Genomic DNA, 18,847 nt, shown 5'->3' with positions numbered 1-18,847 from the left:
TAATAATTTAATAATATCATGCTTTATTTTCATTGAATACATTATATGGTAATATCCAAAAAAAATTATCCTTTTAAGCACATCATCTTCTTCCAAAGCCAGAGACGAAACCTACAAACAAGTCCTCACTGCAAGGAATGGTGAACCTCCCATAGAGTGACTGAAACGAGTTAGTGTGTTTGCTTTCTAAAAACTTTCAAATAAGAAACGCTCACTTTTTAAGAAATCAATCAACAGATTAAGGTAACAAAAGTTTGCTCCATGAATTTTCATGTATATTCATCTACTATTTTATGTATTTCCAATGTATACATACATTTTCTAATCTACAAAATTCTATTCCTCCTACAACCATTGCTATAAATTAATATCATCTTGAGCTGAAGGCAGAGATGAAATCTACAAATGATTCTTGACTGCAAGGGATGGTGAGGCCGCCCATTGGGTGGTTGAACCCGAATTCTTCCTCAGCTTGAAACAACAACTCTTGAAACGAGGGGTGGTTCAAGTACGCCACAGGAATCACAAACCGCTTCTTTTCATTATCTCCAACGTAAATAGCAAGATGCCCCTTGGGAACTACTTCAGCTGACCTTCTCTCGCTGGATAAAGACCGTCTCAGCATTTGGCGGATGGCCATTGTGTAACAAATCAAGTAAGTAAAATGTGATATTTTTATTTTCTTTCTATCAAGTAGCTGTGAAAGAAATCAAAAACAAGAAGAAAGCTAAAGAAGGCTTGTTGATGGTTGAAGATGAGAAATGTGTGGTGTGTATATATATAGGTGGATAATAAATTTTGTATCTCTTTAATTTGAAATTGAGATTGATGGTTGATTAGATATGTGGTGGGTATGAGACTTGGGAAACTCAAGCAAATGGATCATCATCACATGGATTTGTCTATCAACCACATATACATTTTAAGCAAATGGATCATCACATGACGAGATTGTCTTTGAATCATCATAAATTTTTAATATTATTTGAAGAAACAAGAATTTGTGATGTAGAACTATGTATTCTACCAACAATTGCAACAAGGGCCCTCAAAAACATAAGAGAGGAGGAGATATGCAAGAGACAAAAGCATGTGGTTTTGTAGCACCCACTCTCTCACTTCTTCCCCCACAAAGCCTGAGTTAGAGCAAGTCAGATAAGCATTAATTGCTTGTCTCAGTTGAAAACACAAGCACATGATGAATCACATGGATTTATTTGTGGTGGGAGATAGTGTAAGTACCCTACAAACTATGGCATCAAGCCATGGCCACATAATGAAATTTGATGCCTAAGTACCTTATGCTGCGGATGATTTTCCCACCATGAAAATGATGCCATTCATATACATAACAAAATATAGAAAGTGGAAGGGAAAAAAAATGATAAAATACAATGATAGAACAAGATATATTTTTTGATATTTCTAAAATTGCTTTTTTTTTTTGAGAAACTAAAATTGCTTTCTTAATCATTGTATTCGAAAACTTTTTCTATTATCAAATTATATTTCCCAACTTAATTCCATCAGCGACAAAGTTTCTTCATTGTATTTGTGCTCTTCCAAATGTAAATTCAATCATGCCCACCACTTGTTCGACAAAATTACCCAACCGATTCCAATAGGATCATGATTCATTTTTGAATTTCGATCAGGATATAGCATTGCAGCTGCAAGATTTCACTCATCAATCTCCCATCTTCTAATATGTGCTCTCGCTTATTCTAGACCCACTCCTAATTCTTTCACTGCCTTCACAATCAGAGTTATTGTAACAAGAATGTTTACTTTTTCATCAATTTCCTTGGGATGTCTTAGTTTTCTTGTCTCTTTTTTAAGCTGTAGCACTTTCCATATTTTTCTTCATCAATATGATTCCGTGACTTCACTCCAAAAAACAAGTCTCTTACCAAATAAAGAAATTTATACTAAAATTAAAAGAAGATTATGTTAAAACATATATAGCGAATTCATTTTGGAAATCGTAGCAGATAAAACAATTTTAGTGCTAGAAATAGACTTTTAAAAGAAGTAACAGCTAAATGATGGATAAATAAGATTTATTGGACAAATATATTCACCTATAGTGTGTTTACTTTCTAAAAACTTTCAAATAAGAAAACCTCATTCTTGGATAAATCAATCAACAGATTAGGGTAACAAAAGTTTGCTCCATAAATGTTCATGTATATTCATCTACTATCATGTATTTCCAATGTACACATACATTTTCTAATCTACAAAATTCCATTCCTCCTGAAACCATTGCTAAAATCATCTCGAGCTGAAGCCAGAGATGAAATCTACAAATAATTCTTGACTGCAAGGGATGGTGAGGCCGCCCATCGGGTGGTTGAACCCGAATTCTTCCTCAGCTTGAAACAGTAATTCTTGAAACGAGGGGTGGTTCAAGTACGCCACTGGAATCACAAACCGCTTCTTTTCATTATCTCCAACGTAAACAGCAAGATGCCCCTTGGGAACTACTTCGGCTGACCTTCTCTCGCTCGATAAAGACCGTCTCAGCATCTGGCGGATGGCCATTGTCGAACTAATGAAATAAGTGAAATTAAGGACAACTTTGTTTTTTCTTTCAAGTCAAGTAGCTGTGAAAGAAATACAAATCAAGAAGAGAGCTAAAGAAGGCTTAATGGTTGAAGATGAGAAATGTTTAGTGTATATATATAGGTGGAAAAGAAATGTCTCATCTCTTTGAAATTCAGATTGATAGTTAAATGGATATGTGGTAGCTATGTACCATAAGCAGATAAACCATCACATGGATTTGTCTATCAACCACATACACATTTTAAACAAGAATTTGTGATGTAAAACTATGTACTCTACCAACACTAGCAAAAAGGGCCCTCACATAACAAACCTCGATGCCTATTTTCCACCTAAAATCAATTTATTTTCACGACTTAGTGGTTAGTACTATCAATTATTGAAATACTATCAATTTATTTTAGGATATATAGTTGCACAAACATAATCACATGAGCTGCTGATTTCTTCAATTCCTGTAAGTTGGACCAAATTAATGATATATTTACAAACACCACAACCAGAATGGATTATTACGCAAATTTCCATTGATCAAAATTTTAATTTCATGTAGGGCATTTGAGGGCCATGTAGCTAGAGTTGGTAGGGACTAATGTTTTTAACTCCCTCAAAATTTTCAATTTCTTGCTTCAAATCTTATTTACTCCACATTAAATGATAGACAAATCCATGTGATTTCTCATGTGGTTGTGTTTTTCCAAGTTTCATAGCCACCACACATCCATTTTGTGGTTATTGCTAATCAAACTTTGAGGGATTCAACTTGCTTGTGTACCTCTCTATATATACAACATATTTCCAAACCACAACCATCAACAAAATTTCACAATTCTTTAGCTTTTCACTTTTGATTTCTGTCACAAGAAACCTGCTGAAAAGTATTTGTTTCACTTCAAAAAAGCCTTATTCTACACAACAATGGCCATTCGTCAAATTTTGAGAAGATCTTTATCAAGCGAAAGAAGGGCAGCTGAAGTTCCGAAAGGGCATGTTGTTGTTTATGTTGGGGAGGATGAAATGAAGCGTTTTGTGATTCCAGTATCGTACTTGAACCACCCCTCCTTTCAAGAATTTCTATTTCAAGCTGAAGAAGAGTTCGGATTCAATCACCCTATGGGAGGCCTCACCATCCCTTGCAGTGAGGACTTATTTGTAGATTTCATCTCTAGCTTTGGCAGAAGATGATGATGTTTAGTAGGATCAATTAAATATTTTGTAGATTAGGAGATAATGTATTCAATCAAACCAAATTTTGATACATGAATTAATGGACATACATGGCAAATTCTTAGCCAGTTTTTGATGCAAAAGCATGATATTGTTGGAGAATACCGGATTTAGTTATATATGTTCAAATTGAGAATAATGCTTTAATTGAGAATATTTTAAATTTGTAACCTTAATCTGTTGACTCCGAGTTTTTTTTTATTGGGATGTTAGCTTCAATTGTGTGTTAACCTCCTGTTGAATGCTCTACTTTAATTGTTTTCATTTTTTTTTAATTCGTTAATCTTCACGCTTTTTTATAAATAGGATATAATAATTACAATTAAGAGTAAAGTATATTTGCCCTAAAAAGAGTAAAGTTTATTAAAAGAAATTTGAATAATAAGAATTTAAAAAATAGGATATAATAATTACAAGTAAGAGTAAAGTATATTTGCCCTAAAAAAGAGTAAAGTTTTTTAAAAGAAATTCGAATGATAAGAATTTAAAAAATTATGGAGATGATGGGATTTGAACCCTATATCATTCTCTATTGAAATGATGAAATCATTCTCAACAATTGAGTGCTCTGCCAATTGAGCTACATCCCCTTAATGAACATCAAACCTCCAATAAATATATAATCGGTTACAATAATTACAATTAAAGACACAATTTGATTAAAAGAAATTCGATTAATTAGAATTTAAAAAAATTAGAGATGATGGGATTTGAACCCTATATCATTCTCAACAAATTGAATGCTCTGCCAATTGAGCTACATCCCCTTACTGAACTACAAACCTCCAATAAAAAAAATACTCGTTTATAATAATATACAATTAAAGAAAAAATTATTAAAGAAATTCGATTAATTAGAAGTTAAATTTTTTGGAGATGATGGGATTTGAACCCTATATCATACTCAATAATTTGAATGCTCTGCCAATTGAGCTACATCCCCTTAATGAAGCATGGCTATAATAATTACAATTACAGAGAAATTTAATCTAAAAAAATAATACTTCATCCATCCCTTAATGTGAAAACAACTCTCATGATGCATGGTAACTCATATACAGAGAAAGAAAATCATAAAACACACACACACACACACACATATATATATATATATATATATTCAATCATATATAGCCAGATAAATAATTTTAATACTAGAAAATCACTTGCAAGCAGACTTTTCTTCAGTGGATTGATCAGCCAAATATATTCACCTGAATTGTGTGTTTTCTTTCAAATAAGAAAAAGCTCATTCTTGGAGAAATCAATCAACATATTAAGTTGACAAAAGTTTGCTCCATAATTTTTCATGTATATTCATCTACTATTATGTATTTCTAATGTATACATACATTTTCTAATTTACAAAATTCTATTCTAATCTTGAGCTGAACTCAGAGATGAAATCTACAAATAATTGTTGACTGCAAGGGATGGTGAGGCCTCCCATAGGGTGATTGAACCCGAATTCTTCCTCAGCTTGAAACAGTAATTCTTGAAACGAGGGGTGGTTTAAGTATGATACTGGAATCACAAATCGCTTCTTTTCATTCGTCCCAACATAAATAGCAAGATGCCCCTTTGGAACTACTTCAGCTGACCTTCTCTCGCTGGATAAAGACCGTCTCAACATTTGGCGGATGGCCATTGTGTAACAAATCAAGTAAGTGAAATGAGAGATTTTTATCTTCTTTCTATCAAGTAGTTGTGAAAGAAATCAAAATCAAGAAGAGAGCTAAAGAAGGCTTGTTGATGGTTGAAGATGAGAATTGTGTTGTGTATATATAGAGGTGGAAAAGAAATGTGTTATCTCTTTGAAATTCAGAGTTTGCTAGTTGAAATGGATATGTGGTGGCTTTGGCATTTGGAAACACAATCACATGGATTGTCTTTGAATCATATCATCATAATTTTTTAATTTTTGTTTTTGAAGAAACAAGAATTTGTGATGTAAAACTATGTAGTCTACCAACAATGGCAACAAGGGCCCTCACTTAACATTTTTTTATACCTATTTTCCACCTAAAAAAGCTCAAAATTTTAAGTCGAAAGCTTTGTAGAAAATGAAAACTATATTTAATTTAGGCACATTATTCAACACACAATCTGTTTAATTTTTTCCATTTCTTTACCTCCTGCTTGAGCAGAAGCTGAGATTACTCCTCTTACTGTAGTATACATTGTAGAGTAGTTTTTTTTTTTTTTTTTTTAATTTTTACTTGGAGAAAAATTTGACTTCTAATACTAAGCAATTCTTTCATTTCTATCTGTTGCTTTTGGCAACTTTGAGGGAGTGAAAGCATCATCAAAAACGAATTTATGTCTGTTCGTGCTGTTTATAATGATAGCTGTATCAAAATAAATAAATAAATATGTATCTTTAAGCACTCATTCTTATCTTATTCTGTTAAGATTAATATCCATACTGAGTAATGTGTTGAAAACTTATATGGAGTTTGTGTGACCAATGCACATCCTTAATGTGTTCTCTGGATGTGTTGCATTTTTTTGAGCTGCATCCCCATATTGTAATTCTAACCACCATTCATTTCATTATCATATAATAATTACTCCCTCCGTCCCACGAATCTTGACACGTTTTCCTTTTTGGGCCGTCACACGAATCTTGATACGTTTCCTTTTTGGGCAATAATTATTACATTCTCTCTCCTACTTCATCACCTTTATTATCTTCTATCTCCTACTTTATTAATTATACACTTAAAACACTAATCTACAACTCCTTAATTCCCGTGCCGAACCCAAACGTGTCAAGTCTCGCGGGACGGAGGGAGTACAATTAAATTAAATAAACAAATTGATTGAAGAAATTCGATTAGATAGAATTTTAAAAATTTGGAGATTGAACGCTTGTTATTGAAATATTAATCTCCTCTAGAAATTCGTGGATTTAGAAAATCCATAGACCCTATGTAGAGTTTGGCTGATTTTTTTTTTTTTTGATTTTCATGGATTTTCATCGACTTGATATGAATTAGGAAGGCAGCGACCCAGCGCCGGCTAGAGCCCAACTACCGTTGGAACTGGAGCAACCCAGTGTCGACCGGTGCCCAGCGACTGCTGGAATCGGAGTTGGAGCCTAGCAACCGCTGAGATGCTTGACTCAAAGCACCAGCGCTCGTTGATCTCGAACGAGCGAACGAGTGCTGGACAGAAAAGAAGTAAAAGAATCCATAGAAATCTCATGTGATGAAGAGAGATTTCTCTCTTTGTATTTTTGAAGGAGAATCCATCAAAATCCACAGAGTTATAAAATCCACAGATTTTTGAATACCCAAATATTTTTTAAAACTTTTTAAATTTTATTTTGAATACCTCTAGATTTTTAAAGAATTTTAAAAGTCTGGATTGAATACCCCCAAACTTTCAAAGTCCAAAAAAATCCTACAGACTCTACAATCAATACACCTCCTAAGAATATCATGCTTGATTGAAGAAATTCGATTAGATAGAATTTTAAAAATTTGGAGATTGAACGCTTGTTATTGAAATATTAATCTCCTCTAGAAATTCGTAGATTTAGAAAATCCATAGACCCTATGTAGAGTTTGGCTGATTTTTTTTTATTGATTTTCATGGATTTTCATCGACTTGATATGAATTAGGAAGGCAGCGACCCAGCGCCGGCTACAGCCCAACTACCGTTGGAACTGGAGCAACCCAGTGTCGACCGGTGCCCAGCGACTGCTGGAATCGGAGCTGGAGCCTAGCAACCGCTGAGATGCTTGACTCAAAGCACCAGCGCTCGTTGATCTCGAACGAGCGAACGAGCGCTGGACAGAAAATAGGTGAAAGAATCCATAGAAATCTCATGTGATGAAGAGAGATTTCTCTCTTTGTATTTTTGAAGGAGAATCCATCAAAATCCACAGAGTTATAAAATCCACAGATTTTTGAATACCCAAAGATTTTTTAAAACTTTTTAAATTTTATATTGAATACCTCTAGATTTTTAAAGACTTTTAAAAGTCAGGATTGAATACCCCCAAACTTTCAAAGTCCAAAAAAATCCTACAGACTCTACAATCAATACACCTCCTAAGAATATCATGCTTTTGCATCAAAGATTGGCTAAGAATTTGTCATGTGTATTCATTCATGTACTAGAATTTTATTTTTTATTTTTTTCATTGAATACATTATATGGTAATATCCAAAAAAAATTATCCTTCTAAGCACATCATCTTCTGCCAAAGCCAGAGACGAAACCTACAAACAAGTCGCTTGCGCGGGATGGTGAGGTTACAGGGGCTGTTAACTTACAAACCAAGTCGCTTGCGAACTATTCGGAGTTCGATTCGAAAAAAGCTCGTTCAAAATTCGTTCATCTCCTGAACGAGCTAAACTCGAGCCTACATATGTTCGGCTCATAAGCTTGCGAACATGTTCAGCTCGAACCTGTTCGCGAATATGTTCACGAGCCTATAAATTGGCGAACATAAATTCTTAGCTACATGTCCCTTAAATGCCCCACATACATCAAATTCCAGAAACAAATGATTTTTTTAAAACATGTATAGCAAATTCATTTTGGAAATCATAGGAGATAAACAATTTTAATGCTAGAAAATCACTTGCAAGCAGACCTTTCTTCAATGGATTAATCAACCGAATATATTCACCTGAATTTTGTGTTTGCTTTCTAAGAACTTTCAATAAGAAAATCAACAGATTAAGATAACAAAAGTTGGTCCACAAATTTTTCATGTATATTCATCTACTATTATATATTCCATTGGATATATACCATTTCTAATCTACAAAATTCTAGTCCTAACACCATTGCTACAAATCATCTCGAGCTGAAGCCAGAGATGAAATCTATAAATAATTCTTGACTGCAAGGGATGGTGAGGCCGCCCATCGGGTGATTGAACCCGAATTCTTCCTCAGCTTGATTCAACAACTCTTGAAACGAGGGGTGGTTCAAGTACGCCACTGGAATCACAAACCGCTTCTTTTCATTATCACCAACGTAAACGGCAAGATGCCCCTTGGGAACTATTTCAACTGACCTTCTTTCGCTTGAGAAAGATCGTCTCATAATCTGATGAATGGCCATTTTTTGAACCTTCTCTCAAGTTAAATGAGAAGAGTAGGAGTTTTGAAAGAAATCAAAGTCAAGAAAGCTAGAGAATTTTTTGAAGGATTGTTTGTTGATGGTTGAAGTTGAGAAATGTACATGTTGTATATATAGGTGTTGGATCCCTTTGAAATTTGGAAAACACAAGCACATGAGAGAAATCATGCACATGGATTTGTCTATCAATGATTAAGAAATAATTAAAATGAAGATTTTGATGGATTGAAAGCATTGTTTGTTCCCCATCCAACTCTACATGCATGCCCCACACAAATCAAATAGCTTTTCAAAATTCCACAGATTACACTGTTGTATCTGATTTAATCAAACTTTTCACTATATATGTTTCAACATGACCACTGTTGTATCTGTTACATCATCTTTTACTACTATCAATTATTGAAACACAGAATCATGTGAAATTAATTCTTCATCACAAGTCAAGTCTGTCTCATTTTTCCATCTTCATTTTCTACTATTTCTAATTAAATTTTAGTATTTTAGGATTTACTAGCAGAGATGACGTGCGTTCGCACGTAAAAAAGAATTATTTTAATGAAGAAATTGTTATGGGTGTAAATTTATATTTTATTTTATTTTATTTTATTTTATAGCAATATCTATCATTTTAATGTATTTTTTGAATCAATTATTGATTAGTATTTGAAAAGTATAATGTTATAGAACTCATAAAAATAAAATAAAAATTTAATTTTATTTAATTAAACATCACTTAATTTTTTCTTCATATTTATTTGATAGGTTTCTTCTTAATTAATTTTAATTCCAAAGATTCTAGCAAAATTAAAATTGTAATTCTTTGTATTTTTTTAATTCTAATAAAAAATAGTAACTTATATGATGAAGAGTCCTAATGGAAACTACTACTTAAATAACTATTAAAATATAAAGGATAAACCATAATATATTTATAGATATATTATATGTATAATATATTAAATTACACAATTGACCTTAAATTAAGTATATATATGAGGGATATAATAGGCAAATCAAATTTTGTAAAATAAGGCTATTTTATAATAGGTATAGATAGATAGTTGCAGAAACATAATCACATGAGCTGTTGTGGACCACATTTATGATATGCTTACAAACAGCAAAGCCAAATGGATTATTAGAGTGCTATAAAATTATATATACAAATTTTCATTGATCTAAAAATCATAATTTCTGTGGGGCAATTGAGGGCCATGATAGGTAGAGTTGGTAGGGGATTAAGTCTTTTAATTCCCTCAAAAATTTCAATTTCTTGCTTCAAATCTTATATATAACATTAAATGATAGCTAGACAGATCCATGTGATTTCTCATGTGCTTGTGTTTTTCCAAGTTTCATAGCCATCACACATCCATTTTGTGGTTGCTGCTAATCAAACTTTATAGGGATTCAACATTGCTTGTTCACCTCTCTATATATACAACATATTTCCAAACCACAACCATCAACAAATTTTCAAAATTCTTTAGCTTTTTTCCTTTTGATTTCTATCACAGGAAACCTGCCGAAAAGTATTTGTTTCACTTCAAAAAAGACTCTTATTTATACAACAATGGCCATCCGTCAAATATTGAGACGATCTTTATCAAGCGAAAGAAGGGCAGCTGAAGTTCCGAAAGGGCATGTTGTTGTTTATGTTGGGGAGGATGAAAAGAAGCGCTTTGTGATTCCAGTATCATACTTGAATCACCCCTCGTTTCAAGAATTCCTATTTCAAGCTGAAGAAGAATTCGGATTCGATCACCCTATGGGAGGCCTCACCATCCCTTGCAGTGAGGACTTATTTGTAGATTTCATATCTGGCTTGAGCAGAAGATGATGATGTTTAGTAGGATCAATTAAATATTTTGTAGATTAGGAGATAATGTATTCAATCAAACCAGATTCTGATACATGAATTAATGAACATACATGGCAAATTCTTAGCCAGTTTTTTTACAAAAGCATGATATTGTTGGAGGAATTAATACCGGATTTATATATGTTCAAATTGAGAATTTTTTAGACTTGTTACCTTAATCTGTTGACTCCGATTTTTTAATTTTTTGTGATTAAGAGAAATAATCTTTTAAAAAGAATTTTAAAAAAATTGGAGATGATGGGATTCGAACCCTATATCATTCTCAGTAAGTTGAATGCTCTGCCAATTGAGCTACATCCCCAAGTTGAAATATTAACCACCAATTAATTTATAATCGGTTAAAATAATCACAACTAAAATGACTTGCAAGCAGACTTTTCTTGAATGGATTGTTTAAGCAAATCAAAATAAATAGCAGTTAAATGATGGATAAGATTTATTGGACAAATGTTAGTTTTGAGATAATTGTTGTCAACCACCGAGTCTCCGAACATGATGAAGGCCGGAATCGTCGTGTTTTTAATTAGATTTATCTCTGGCAACAAGAGCCCTCACATAACAAACCTTGATGCTTATTTTCCACCTTAAATCAATTTATTTTCAAGACTTAGTACCAATTAATACATAATCGTTTACAATAATATACAAAAAATCGATTAATTAGAAGTTAAAAATTTTGGAGATGATGGGATTTGAACCCTATATCATGCTCAAGAAATTTGAATGCTCTGCCAATTGAGCTACATCCCCTAATTGGAAATATTAACATCCAATTAATATATAATCGTTTACAATAATATACAAAAAATCAATTAATTAGATTGAAAATATTGACATCCAATTAATATATAATCGTTTACAATAATATACAAAAAATCGATTAATTAGAAGTTAAATTTTGGAGATGATGGGATTTGAACCCTATATCATGATCAAGAAATTTGAATGCTCTGCCAATTGAGCTACATCCCCTAATTGAAAATATTAACATCCAATTAATATATAATCGTTTACAATAATATACAAAAAATCAATTAATTAGAAGTCAAAAGCTTTGGAGATGATAGGATTTGAACACTATATCATAGTCAAGAAATTCGAATGCTCTACCAATTGAGCTACATCCCCTAATTGAAATATTAAAATCCAATTAATATATAATCGTTTACAATAATATACATTAATTAAAGAAAAAAAAATCGATTAATTAGAAGTTAAAAATTTTGGAGATGATGGGATTTGAACCCTATATCCTACTCAAGAAATTTGAATGCTCTACTAATTGAGCTACATCCCCTAATTGAAATACTAACCTCCAGTTTATCTATAATAATAATTAGTCAAAGAGAAAAATAATTATCTGCTAATCTACAAAAAAAAAAAATGAACCTTTTAATCAAAGCACATCATCTTCTAGTTCTGGCAAAGCTAGAGACGAAACCTGCAAACAAGTCCTGACTGCAAAGGATGATGAGGCCACCCATAGAGCGAGTTGTGTCTTTGCTTTCTAATAAGAAAACCTCATTCTTGAAGAAATCAATCAACGCAGATTAATTAGGTAACAAAAGTTTGCTCCATAAATTTTCATGTATATTCATTTACTATTATGTATTGCCAATGGATACATATATACATTTTCTAATCTATAAAATTCTATTCCTCCTAAAACCATTGCTACAAATCATCTTGAGCTGAAGCCAGAGATGAAATCTACAAATAATTGTTGACTGCAAGGGATGGTGAGGCCTCCCATAGGGTGATTGAACCCGAATTCTTCCTCAGCTTGAAACAGTAATTCTTGAAACGAGGGGTGGTTTAAGTATGATACTGGAATCACAAATCGCTTCTTTTCATTCGTCCCAACATAAACAGCAAGATGCCCCTTGGGAACTACTTCAGCTGACCTTCTCTCGCTGGATAAAGACCGTCTCAGCATCTGGCGGATGGCCATTGTGTAATAAATCAAGGGAAATGAGAGGATTTTTTTTCTCTTCTTTTTATCAAGTATATAGTTGTGAAAGAAATCAAAATCTAGAAGAAATTAAGATAAAGAAGGCTTGCTGATGGTTGAAGATGAGAATCGTGTTGTCTATATATATAGGTAGAAAATTAAAGAAATGTGTTATCTCTGTTTGGAATTCAGAGTTGCTAATCGAAATGGATATGTGTTGGCTATGAGACTTGGAAACACACTCACATGGATTTGTGTATCAACCAATAAACATTTTAAGCAATGATTTGTTCCCAACCAACTCTTGCTTGAATATGCAATTGGATAAGCACATGAGGAGTCACATGGATTGTCTTTGAATCATATCATAATTTTTTAATTTTTGTTTTTGAAGAAACAAGAATTTGTGATGTAAAACTATGTAGTCTACCAACAAGGGCCCTAGCTCACTTAACTACTCATGAAGGATGTGACATTTATTTGTTTGGTGTATATATACAACGCGTTTCTTGATTACAATGTTGAAATCAAAATAAAGAATTAATTACCAAGATTCTGTCGTTTGGTTCCAGCCGAATTATTAGAGTCTGAGACGGTCTCGACTTAAATATTGATCCCTAATCCCTAAATCCTCAATCCGCCCAAATCCAAAATTATACTCCTCCGTCCCAGCTTTTAGTATCCAACTTTCCTTTTTTGGTCGTCCCATATTTTAGTATCCATTTCTATTTTTGGTAAAAGTAGGTGGGTCCTTACTCCACTTTAATTATTTTAACTCTCACATAAAATGTGGGACCCTTATTCCACTCACAACACATCAATCACTTTATTAAAACCCGTGCCGTTCTCAAGTGGATACCAAAAGCCGGGACGGAGGGAGTAATTAATAAATTATAATTGAGGTATAAATCCTAATTAAAAATTACTCCCTCCATTCCAACTAACTTAATCACTTTCCTTATATAATAAAAGTTTTTCTTTTTTTTGATCAGGAAAAAAGGTTTAATTAATTAAAAGAAGAACAAAGGTACCAGAGGTACCACAGTTTAATACAGAAAAGAAGTAGTGAATTCTTGAGAACACCACTTCGAGAAACTTGCATCCGAACTAACAATGCCAAAAGTTTGGTTCCAGCTCCACATTCTTCCTTTGATTTCCAACATCAGTTTTTGGGCGTCCCATGCCTTACCTTCAAATCTGCTCACGTTCCGGCTCTTCTAGATAAGCCAAACCGTACAAATCCAGAGCGCCTTGAGAAACTTCCTACTGCTTTTTCCTTTTCCTCCGCAAGCAAAGGAACTAAAGTGTTGTAGGATTCCTTGAGGTCTCGCCGTTCTCTGCCCGACCCACTGCTGAATAAGATCCCACACCTGTTCGGCCTTTCGACAGTGAAGAAATAGGTGTGCCGCCGTTTCTTCTTGTGCCACGCATGAGTTACACCAGCATTCCTCCACCTGCAGCGCCACCTTCCTCTTGATGAGGTTGTCACATGTTGCTAATCTGTTGCGAAGGCATCTCCAAGCAATAACTCTCGCCTTGTAAGGAGCCGGAGCGTCCCAGATTTTTCCAAGAGTCTCGTTTTGAAAAGTCAAGACAGATGCTTCATTTCTAGTGGCTACAAGAGCTTCGTAGGCAGATTTTGTTGAAAAATTACCGTCCTTCATCGCCTTCCATTCCCAGCCATCTACCTGACCAAAGCGAGGAGGGCAACCGGAGATAACAAGTAATAAAGCTTCGATCGAATGTTTCTCCCTCTCGAACAGATCTCTTCTCCATTGAAACTTCCATTCCCACGCCTCTTCAATCCAACACCCAGACTCAGCAATTGTCACGTTCTTATTAGCACACAAATTGAACAGACGAGGAAAACCAAATCTGAGAGGTTTTTCACCCACCCACAAGTCAACCCAGAATCTTGTTTCTCTACCTTCCCCAATCTTTCGTGAAATATTCTTCAGAAACCACCCCGCCTCCTTTCCCCTTGCCAGTGCAATAATGTTTGGCCACCATCCTCCACAGCTTCTTTTTTCTGTTAACTGACAGCTTCCATCTTCCCCCCAAGCCAATTCACCTGAAGTTGATTTAACGATCCTTGCCCAAAGGGAGTCCCCGTCCTCCAAATACCTCCACAACCACTTCAGCACCAGAACATTATTAAACCATTCAAGATTCCTAAATCCCAAACCTCCAAGACTTTTGTTAGAGCATAATTCACTCCACTTAATCCAAGCAATATTCCCATTAAAACCGTCACCGCCCCCACCTCCCCAAAAGAATTTCCGGCACACTGAATTGAGCTCTTTCACAGTAGTTTTTGGAATAGAAGAGAAGGATAGCTGATATACCGGAATGGCCTGAAGGACTGCTTTTATCAGGGTGGCACGTCCAGCTAAAGAAAGATTCTTTTGCTTCCATCTTCCAATTCTCTTTTTGACTTTCTCAACAAGAAAATTCCAATCAACCACATTCTTAAATCGTCCCCCGACCTTAATGCCGAGATAGTTGAAGGGGAGAGACCCCACCTTACAATTGAGAACTGCCGCCATCCTCCTCACTTTATCATCTGTCATCTGAACACCCATGATACTGCTCTTGTTGAAATTAACCGCCAGACCTGAAACAAACTGAAAAAGAAGGAGGATATTCTTCATTACCTCCGCATTCTCCTCTTTGTCGTCAGTAATGAAGATGGTATCATCAGCGTATTGTAAGTGTGAAAGTGGGACTTTCTCTTTGCCGATCAGAGCTGGGTTCAGAAGATGTCGCATCGTAGCTTTCTCGATCAGGGAGTGCAAACCTTCGGCAGCAATGAGAAATAAGAAAGGTGACAAAGGGTCACCCTGCCTAAGCCCTCTTTCAAGGCAGAAATTTCCAGAGGGAGATCCATTGACAAGGACGTTCGCATATGAGGAAGAAAGGCAACCCCAGATCCACTTTCTCCACGTTGCGTCGAAGTTCAGATGATGAAGCATCGCATCGATGAAATCCCATTCAATCGAATCGTACGCTTTTGCAAAGTCTATTTTGAAGAAGGTACGACCCAATTTCCTCTTTTTCGTTTCTGCAATAGCCTCGTTCAAGATCACCACCCCATCAAGAATAAACCGACCCTTCACGAAAGCGCTTTGATTTTCCGAGATGATGGATCCCATAACCGATTTTAATCTTCCTGCAAGTATCTTGGCAATAATCTTGTATAAACTGCTTATCAAGGAGATAGGCCTGAAGTCATTCAAAGCATCGGCATCCTCTTTTTTTGGGATGAGAACGATAAAGGAAGCATTACTCCCTCTCGGGATTTTCCCATTAACGAAGAATTCCTTCATAACCTGAATAAGGTCCTCCTTAACTGTCTCCCACATTGCTTTCCAGAACGTGAAGTTAAAACCATACGGGCCCGGGCTCTTGTCACCATCGCAATTCCAGACTGCATCCTTAATCTCCTTTTCATCAAATTCTCGGACTAACCTCATTCTCTCTTCTGCAGACAGCTTCTTCTTCATGAAGTCACAAGGGAATTTGGGAAGTTGTCGCTCATTTTTCTTGAAAAAAGTTTCAAAGTGCTCTTTAACCATCCTTTTCACAGTCATTGGATCTGAGATCCACTGATCCGCAACGAGAAGCCCAGAAATCTCATTTTTCTTTCTTCTGCCCAGAATCGCTCTATGATATAGCCCTGAATTGAGGTCGCCCTCTTTTAGCCAGTTTCCTTTGGCTTTTTGTTGCAGCAGACTGGTCTTGTCCTTCATTTGTAAGGCGATATTTGCACAAATTTCGTTTCTCCTTATGATTTCTGATTCCACCAGCCCACTGGATTCATCTTTGTCATCCCATTTCTGAAGTTCGTCTTTCAACGCTTGGATCCTGTGATCAATGATTCCAAAGGAGACTTTGTTCCACTCCTTCAGCTCGGTTTTCAGCTTTTTCAGTTTCTCGTTGACGACAAAGCATTTCCATCCTACAAATTTAGTCTCCAACCAGATCTTTGTCACAATCTGTTTGAACTCCGGGTGTGAGACCCACGCGTTGATGAACCGGAAAGGTTTTGGACCCCAATCCTCAGTCTTTGTAGAGAGGAAGATTGGGCAATGATCCGAGAGTGATCTCTGGAAACCGCGGCCATTGGATTCCGGCCAAACCCTCAACCAAGCTTCATTGACCAGGAACCTATCTAATTTGCTTTTGCATTTCCCATTTGGTTTGAACCACCCCTTATAATAAAAGTTTTTCTATTTATTAGTTAAACACAAGGGAGTTGGGATGGTTATTCTGAATTAATAGGATGGATATTTATACTTTTTTCTATATATATCCGTATAAAATATTTATAAATAAATGAGATACCACCTCATTAATCTAATCATTTTTCCGAATTATTTATGGTAAACTATAAATTTCCTTAATATTTTCACACACCGTAAGTTAACAACATCTATTATATAATAGGATTAAGTCTTAACCTATGTGGCATATCTAAAATCTCACCATTTCAAAATTTACCATATATAATCTTCATCATTTATTAATTAATTAACTATTGCATTCTATATAAAGATTCATTAATCATAATAAATATAATTAATAATAAATATATATATATATATATAATAGTATTAACATTACATATAATCTAAATTAATAAATTTTATTATTTATTTTTTCTAGATAAAAATTAGATTTACATGTCTGATAAGAAAAAAAATATATAATCTATATACGATAAATTATTTTAATTGAATGTTAGTGATTAGATGTATATTTGTTATTAATTTTATATTTCTCAATAGCGTACATATTATATGTATATGTTGCAATATATTATATTGTATGAATATATATATATATATATATATATAATATTTATATTCTTAATTTTCAATAAAATTAATTTTAAATTAAGTTTGAATTGAGACATGCACGTATATGTAAATTATAAACGGGTCCGGTCATTGATTTACATGTTTGCATAATAAGGCACAAATTCTATAAACTGATTACTTTAAAACAAAATCTTATTTTATGTCTATCAAAATAATTAAAATTTTATTTTTATTTTTTATAAAATAAATTCATACATTTTATTTATATAGTTATGCAAACTTTATTTGTTTCTGTTCGTCCATTACTACTACTACTATAATAATAATAATAATAATAATAATAATAATAATAATAATAATAATAATAATAATAATAATAATAATAATAATAATAATAATATCTATTCTATAATACGAATAGGCCTTAGCCTACGTGGTAGGCCTCAAATTCTTTCTTTTCAATCTCAATCTCCAACGTGGCATTTGAGAATCCAATCTATATATATATTCTCATTCTTACTTTTAAAACAAAAGTCACGCCTCCCTCTTCCTCACCCCATCGCCGCCGTCCCTGAATCCGGTCGGCGTCGTCTCCCCCTTCACTGTCTCTCTCTTCTCTCAATCCTTTTCTCTCTCTAAAGTCGATTGCACACTCAAATCGAGCCCTAATTCCCCCCTTAAACTGCCCGCCTCTTTCTCCCTCTAAATTCAGGTGTCGCCGCCGTCCTAAGGACGGCGTTGCTCCGCCTCATCTCTGACTCCCTCTTCCATTCCTTAATTAGTTCAATTCTGTTTCCACTTCTTAAACCCATGAGAATTCTCCATTCGAAGCAATTAATACAAGAGCCCTAAGATTTCTTTTTCCTATAACCCGTTGCCGTTCCTTCTTCTAGACTCCGGCGAAATAGTCGCCGCTGAGCTTGCGGTTCGTCCGCCGCGGAGTCACCGCTGAGCCCTGGAGTTCGTCCACCGTGCCGTCGACCCCCACCCCACCGACGACTTCTCTGTTTTGATACCTCCATTTCCTGTAATTAGGGGACAACGACCTAACAAGTTATAATCTAATAATAGCATTAATTAGTTTAATGGCGAGCATGCGGAATAGATGACCAAACGAATTTACTACTTTATCCCAACTGTAATGCCTATAAATACCTACGATGATGAAATAAAGCACACGCTCTCTCTTTTACTGTTTTAAGAACTCTTCTCTTTCCTTTCTCTCTAGAGTTTGAACTAATAAAATTACATATATAAATAAAATATCTAAATTGTTAGAGTTATGTTTGTTAGAT

General features: G+C 34.5%; 5 protein-coding genes across 5 annotated transcripts; 2 read left to right on the top strand and 3 right to left on the bottom strand.

The window, feature by feature from the left end:
• Positions 1 to 194: 194 nt before the first annotated feature.
• LOC131005544 (auxin-responsive protein SAUR20-like) lies at positions 195 to 806 on the bottom strand. The gene has a single exon (XM_057932556.1). The coding sequence runs from the start codon at positions 638 to 640 to the stop codon at positions 371 to 373; it is 270 nt and encodes an 89-aa protein (XP_057788539.1). The 5' UTR covers positions 641 to 806; the 3' UTR covers positions 195 to 370.
• Positions 807 to 2,166: 1,360 nt separating this feature from the next.
• Positions 2,167 to 2,723, bottom strand: LOC131005543 (auxin-responsive protein SAUR20-like). The gene has a single exon (XM_057932555.1). It carries the CDS (start codon positions 2,542 to 2,544, stop codon positions 2,275 to 2,277), a length of 270 nt encoding a protein of 89 aa, XP_057788538.1. The 5' UTR covers positions 2,545 to 2,723; the 3' UTR covers positions 2,167 to 2,274.
• Positions 2,724 to 3,347: 624 nt separating this feature from the next.
• LOC131005542 (auxin-induced protein 15A-like) lies at positions 3,348 to 3,878 on the top strand. The gene has a single exon (XM_057932554.1). It carries the CDS (start codon positions 3,487 to 3,489, stop codon positions 3,751 to 3,753), a length of 267 nt encoding a protein of 88 aa, XP_057788537.1. The 5' UTR covers positions 3,348 to 3,486; the 3' UTR covers positions 3,754 to 3,878.
• A 6,321-nt stretch (positions 3,879 to 10,199) lies between these two features.
• On the top strand, positions 10,200 to 10,866 carry LOC131005541 (auxin-induced protein 15A-like). Its single transcript, XM_057932553.1, has one exon. The coding sequence runs from the start codon at positions 10,473 to 10,475 to the stop codon at positions 10,737 to 10,739; it is 267 nt and encodes an 88-aa protein (XP_057788536.1). The 5' UTR covers positions 10,200 to 10,472; the 3' UTR covers positions 10,740 to 10,866.
• Positions 10,867 to 12,335: 1,469 nt separating this feature from the next.
• LOC131005538 (auxin-responsive protein SAUR20-like) lies at positions 12,336 to 12,959 on the bottom strand. Its single transcript, XM_057932550.1, has one exon. The coding sequence runs from the start codon at positions 12,730 to 12,732 to the stop codon at positions 12,463 to 12,465; it is 270 nt and encodes an 89-aa protein (XP_057788533.1). The 5' UTR covers positions 12,733 to 12,959; the 3' UTR covers positions 12,336 to 12,462.
• Positions 12,960 to 18,847: the final 5,888 nt, after the last annotated feature.

This window comes from Salvia miltiorrhiza, chromosome 1 (genome assembly GCF_028751815.1).
Source record: "Salvia miltiorrhiza cultivar Shanhuang (shh) chromosome 1, IMPLAD_Smil_shh, whole genome shotgun sequence".
NCBI lineage: Eukaryota > Viridiplantae > Streptophyta > Magnoliopsida > Lamiales > Lamiaceae > Salvia > Salvia miltiorrhiza.
Note: the sequence above shows the minus strand (reverse complement) of the source record. Positions and strands in the feature narration are given on the sequence as shown.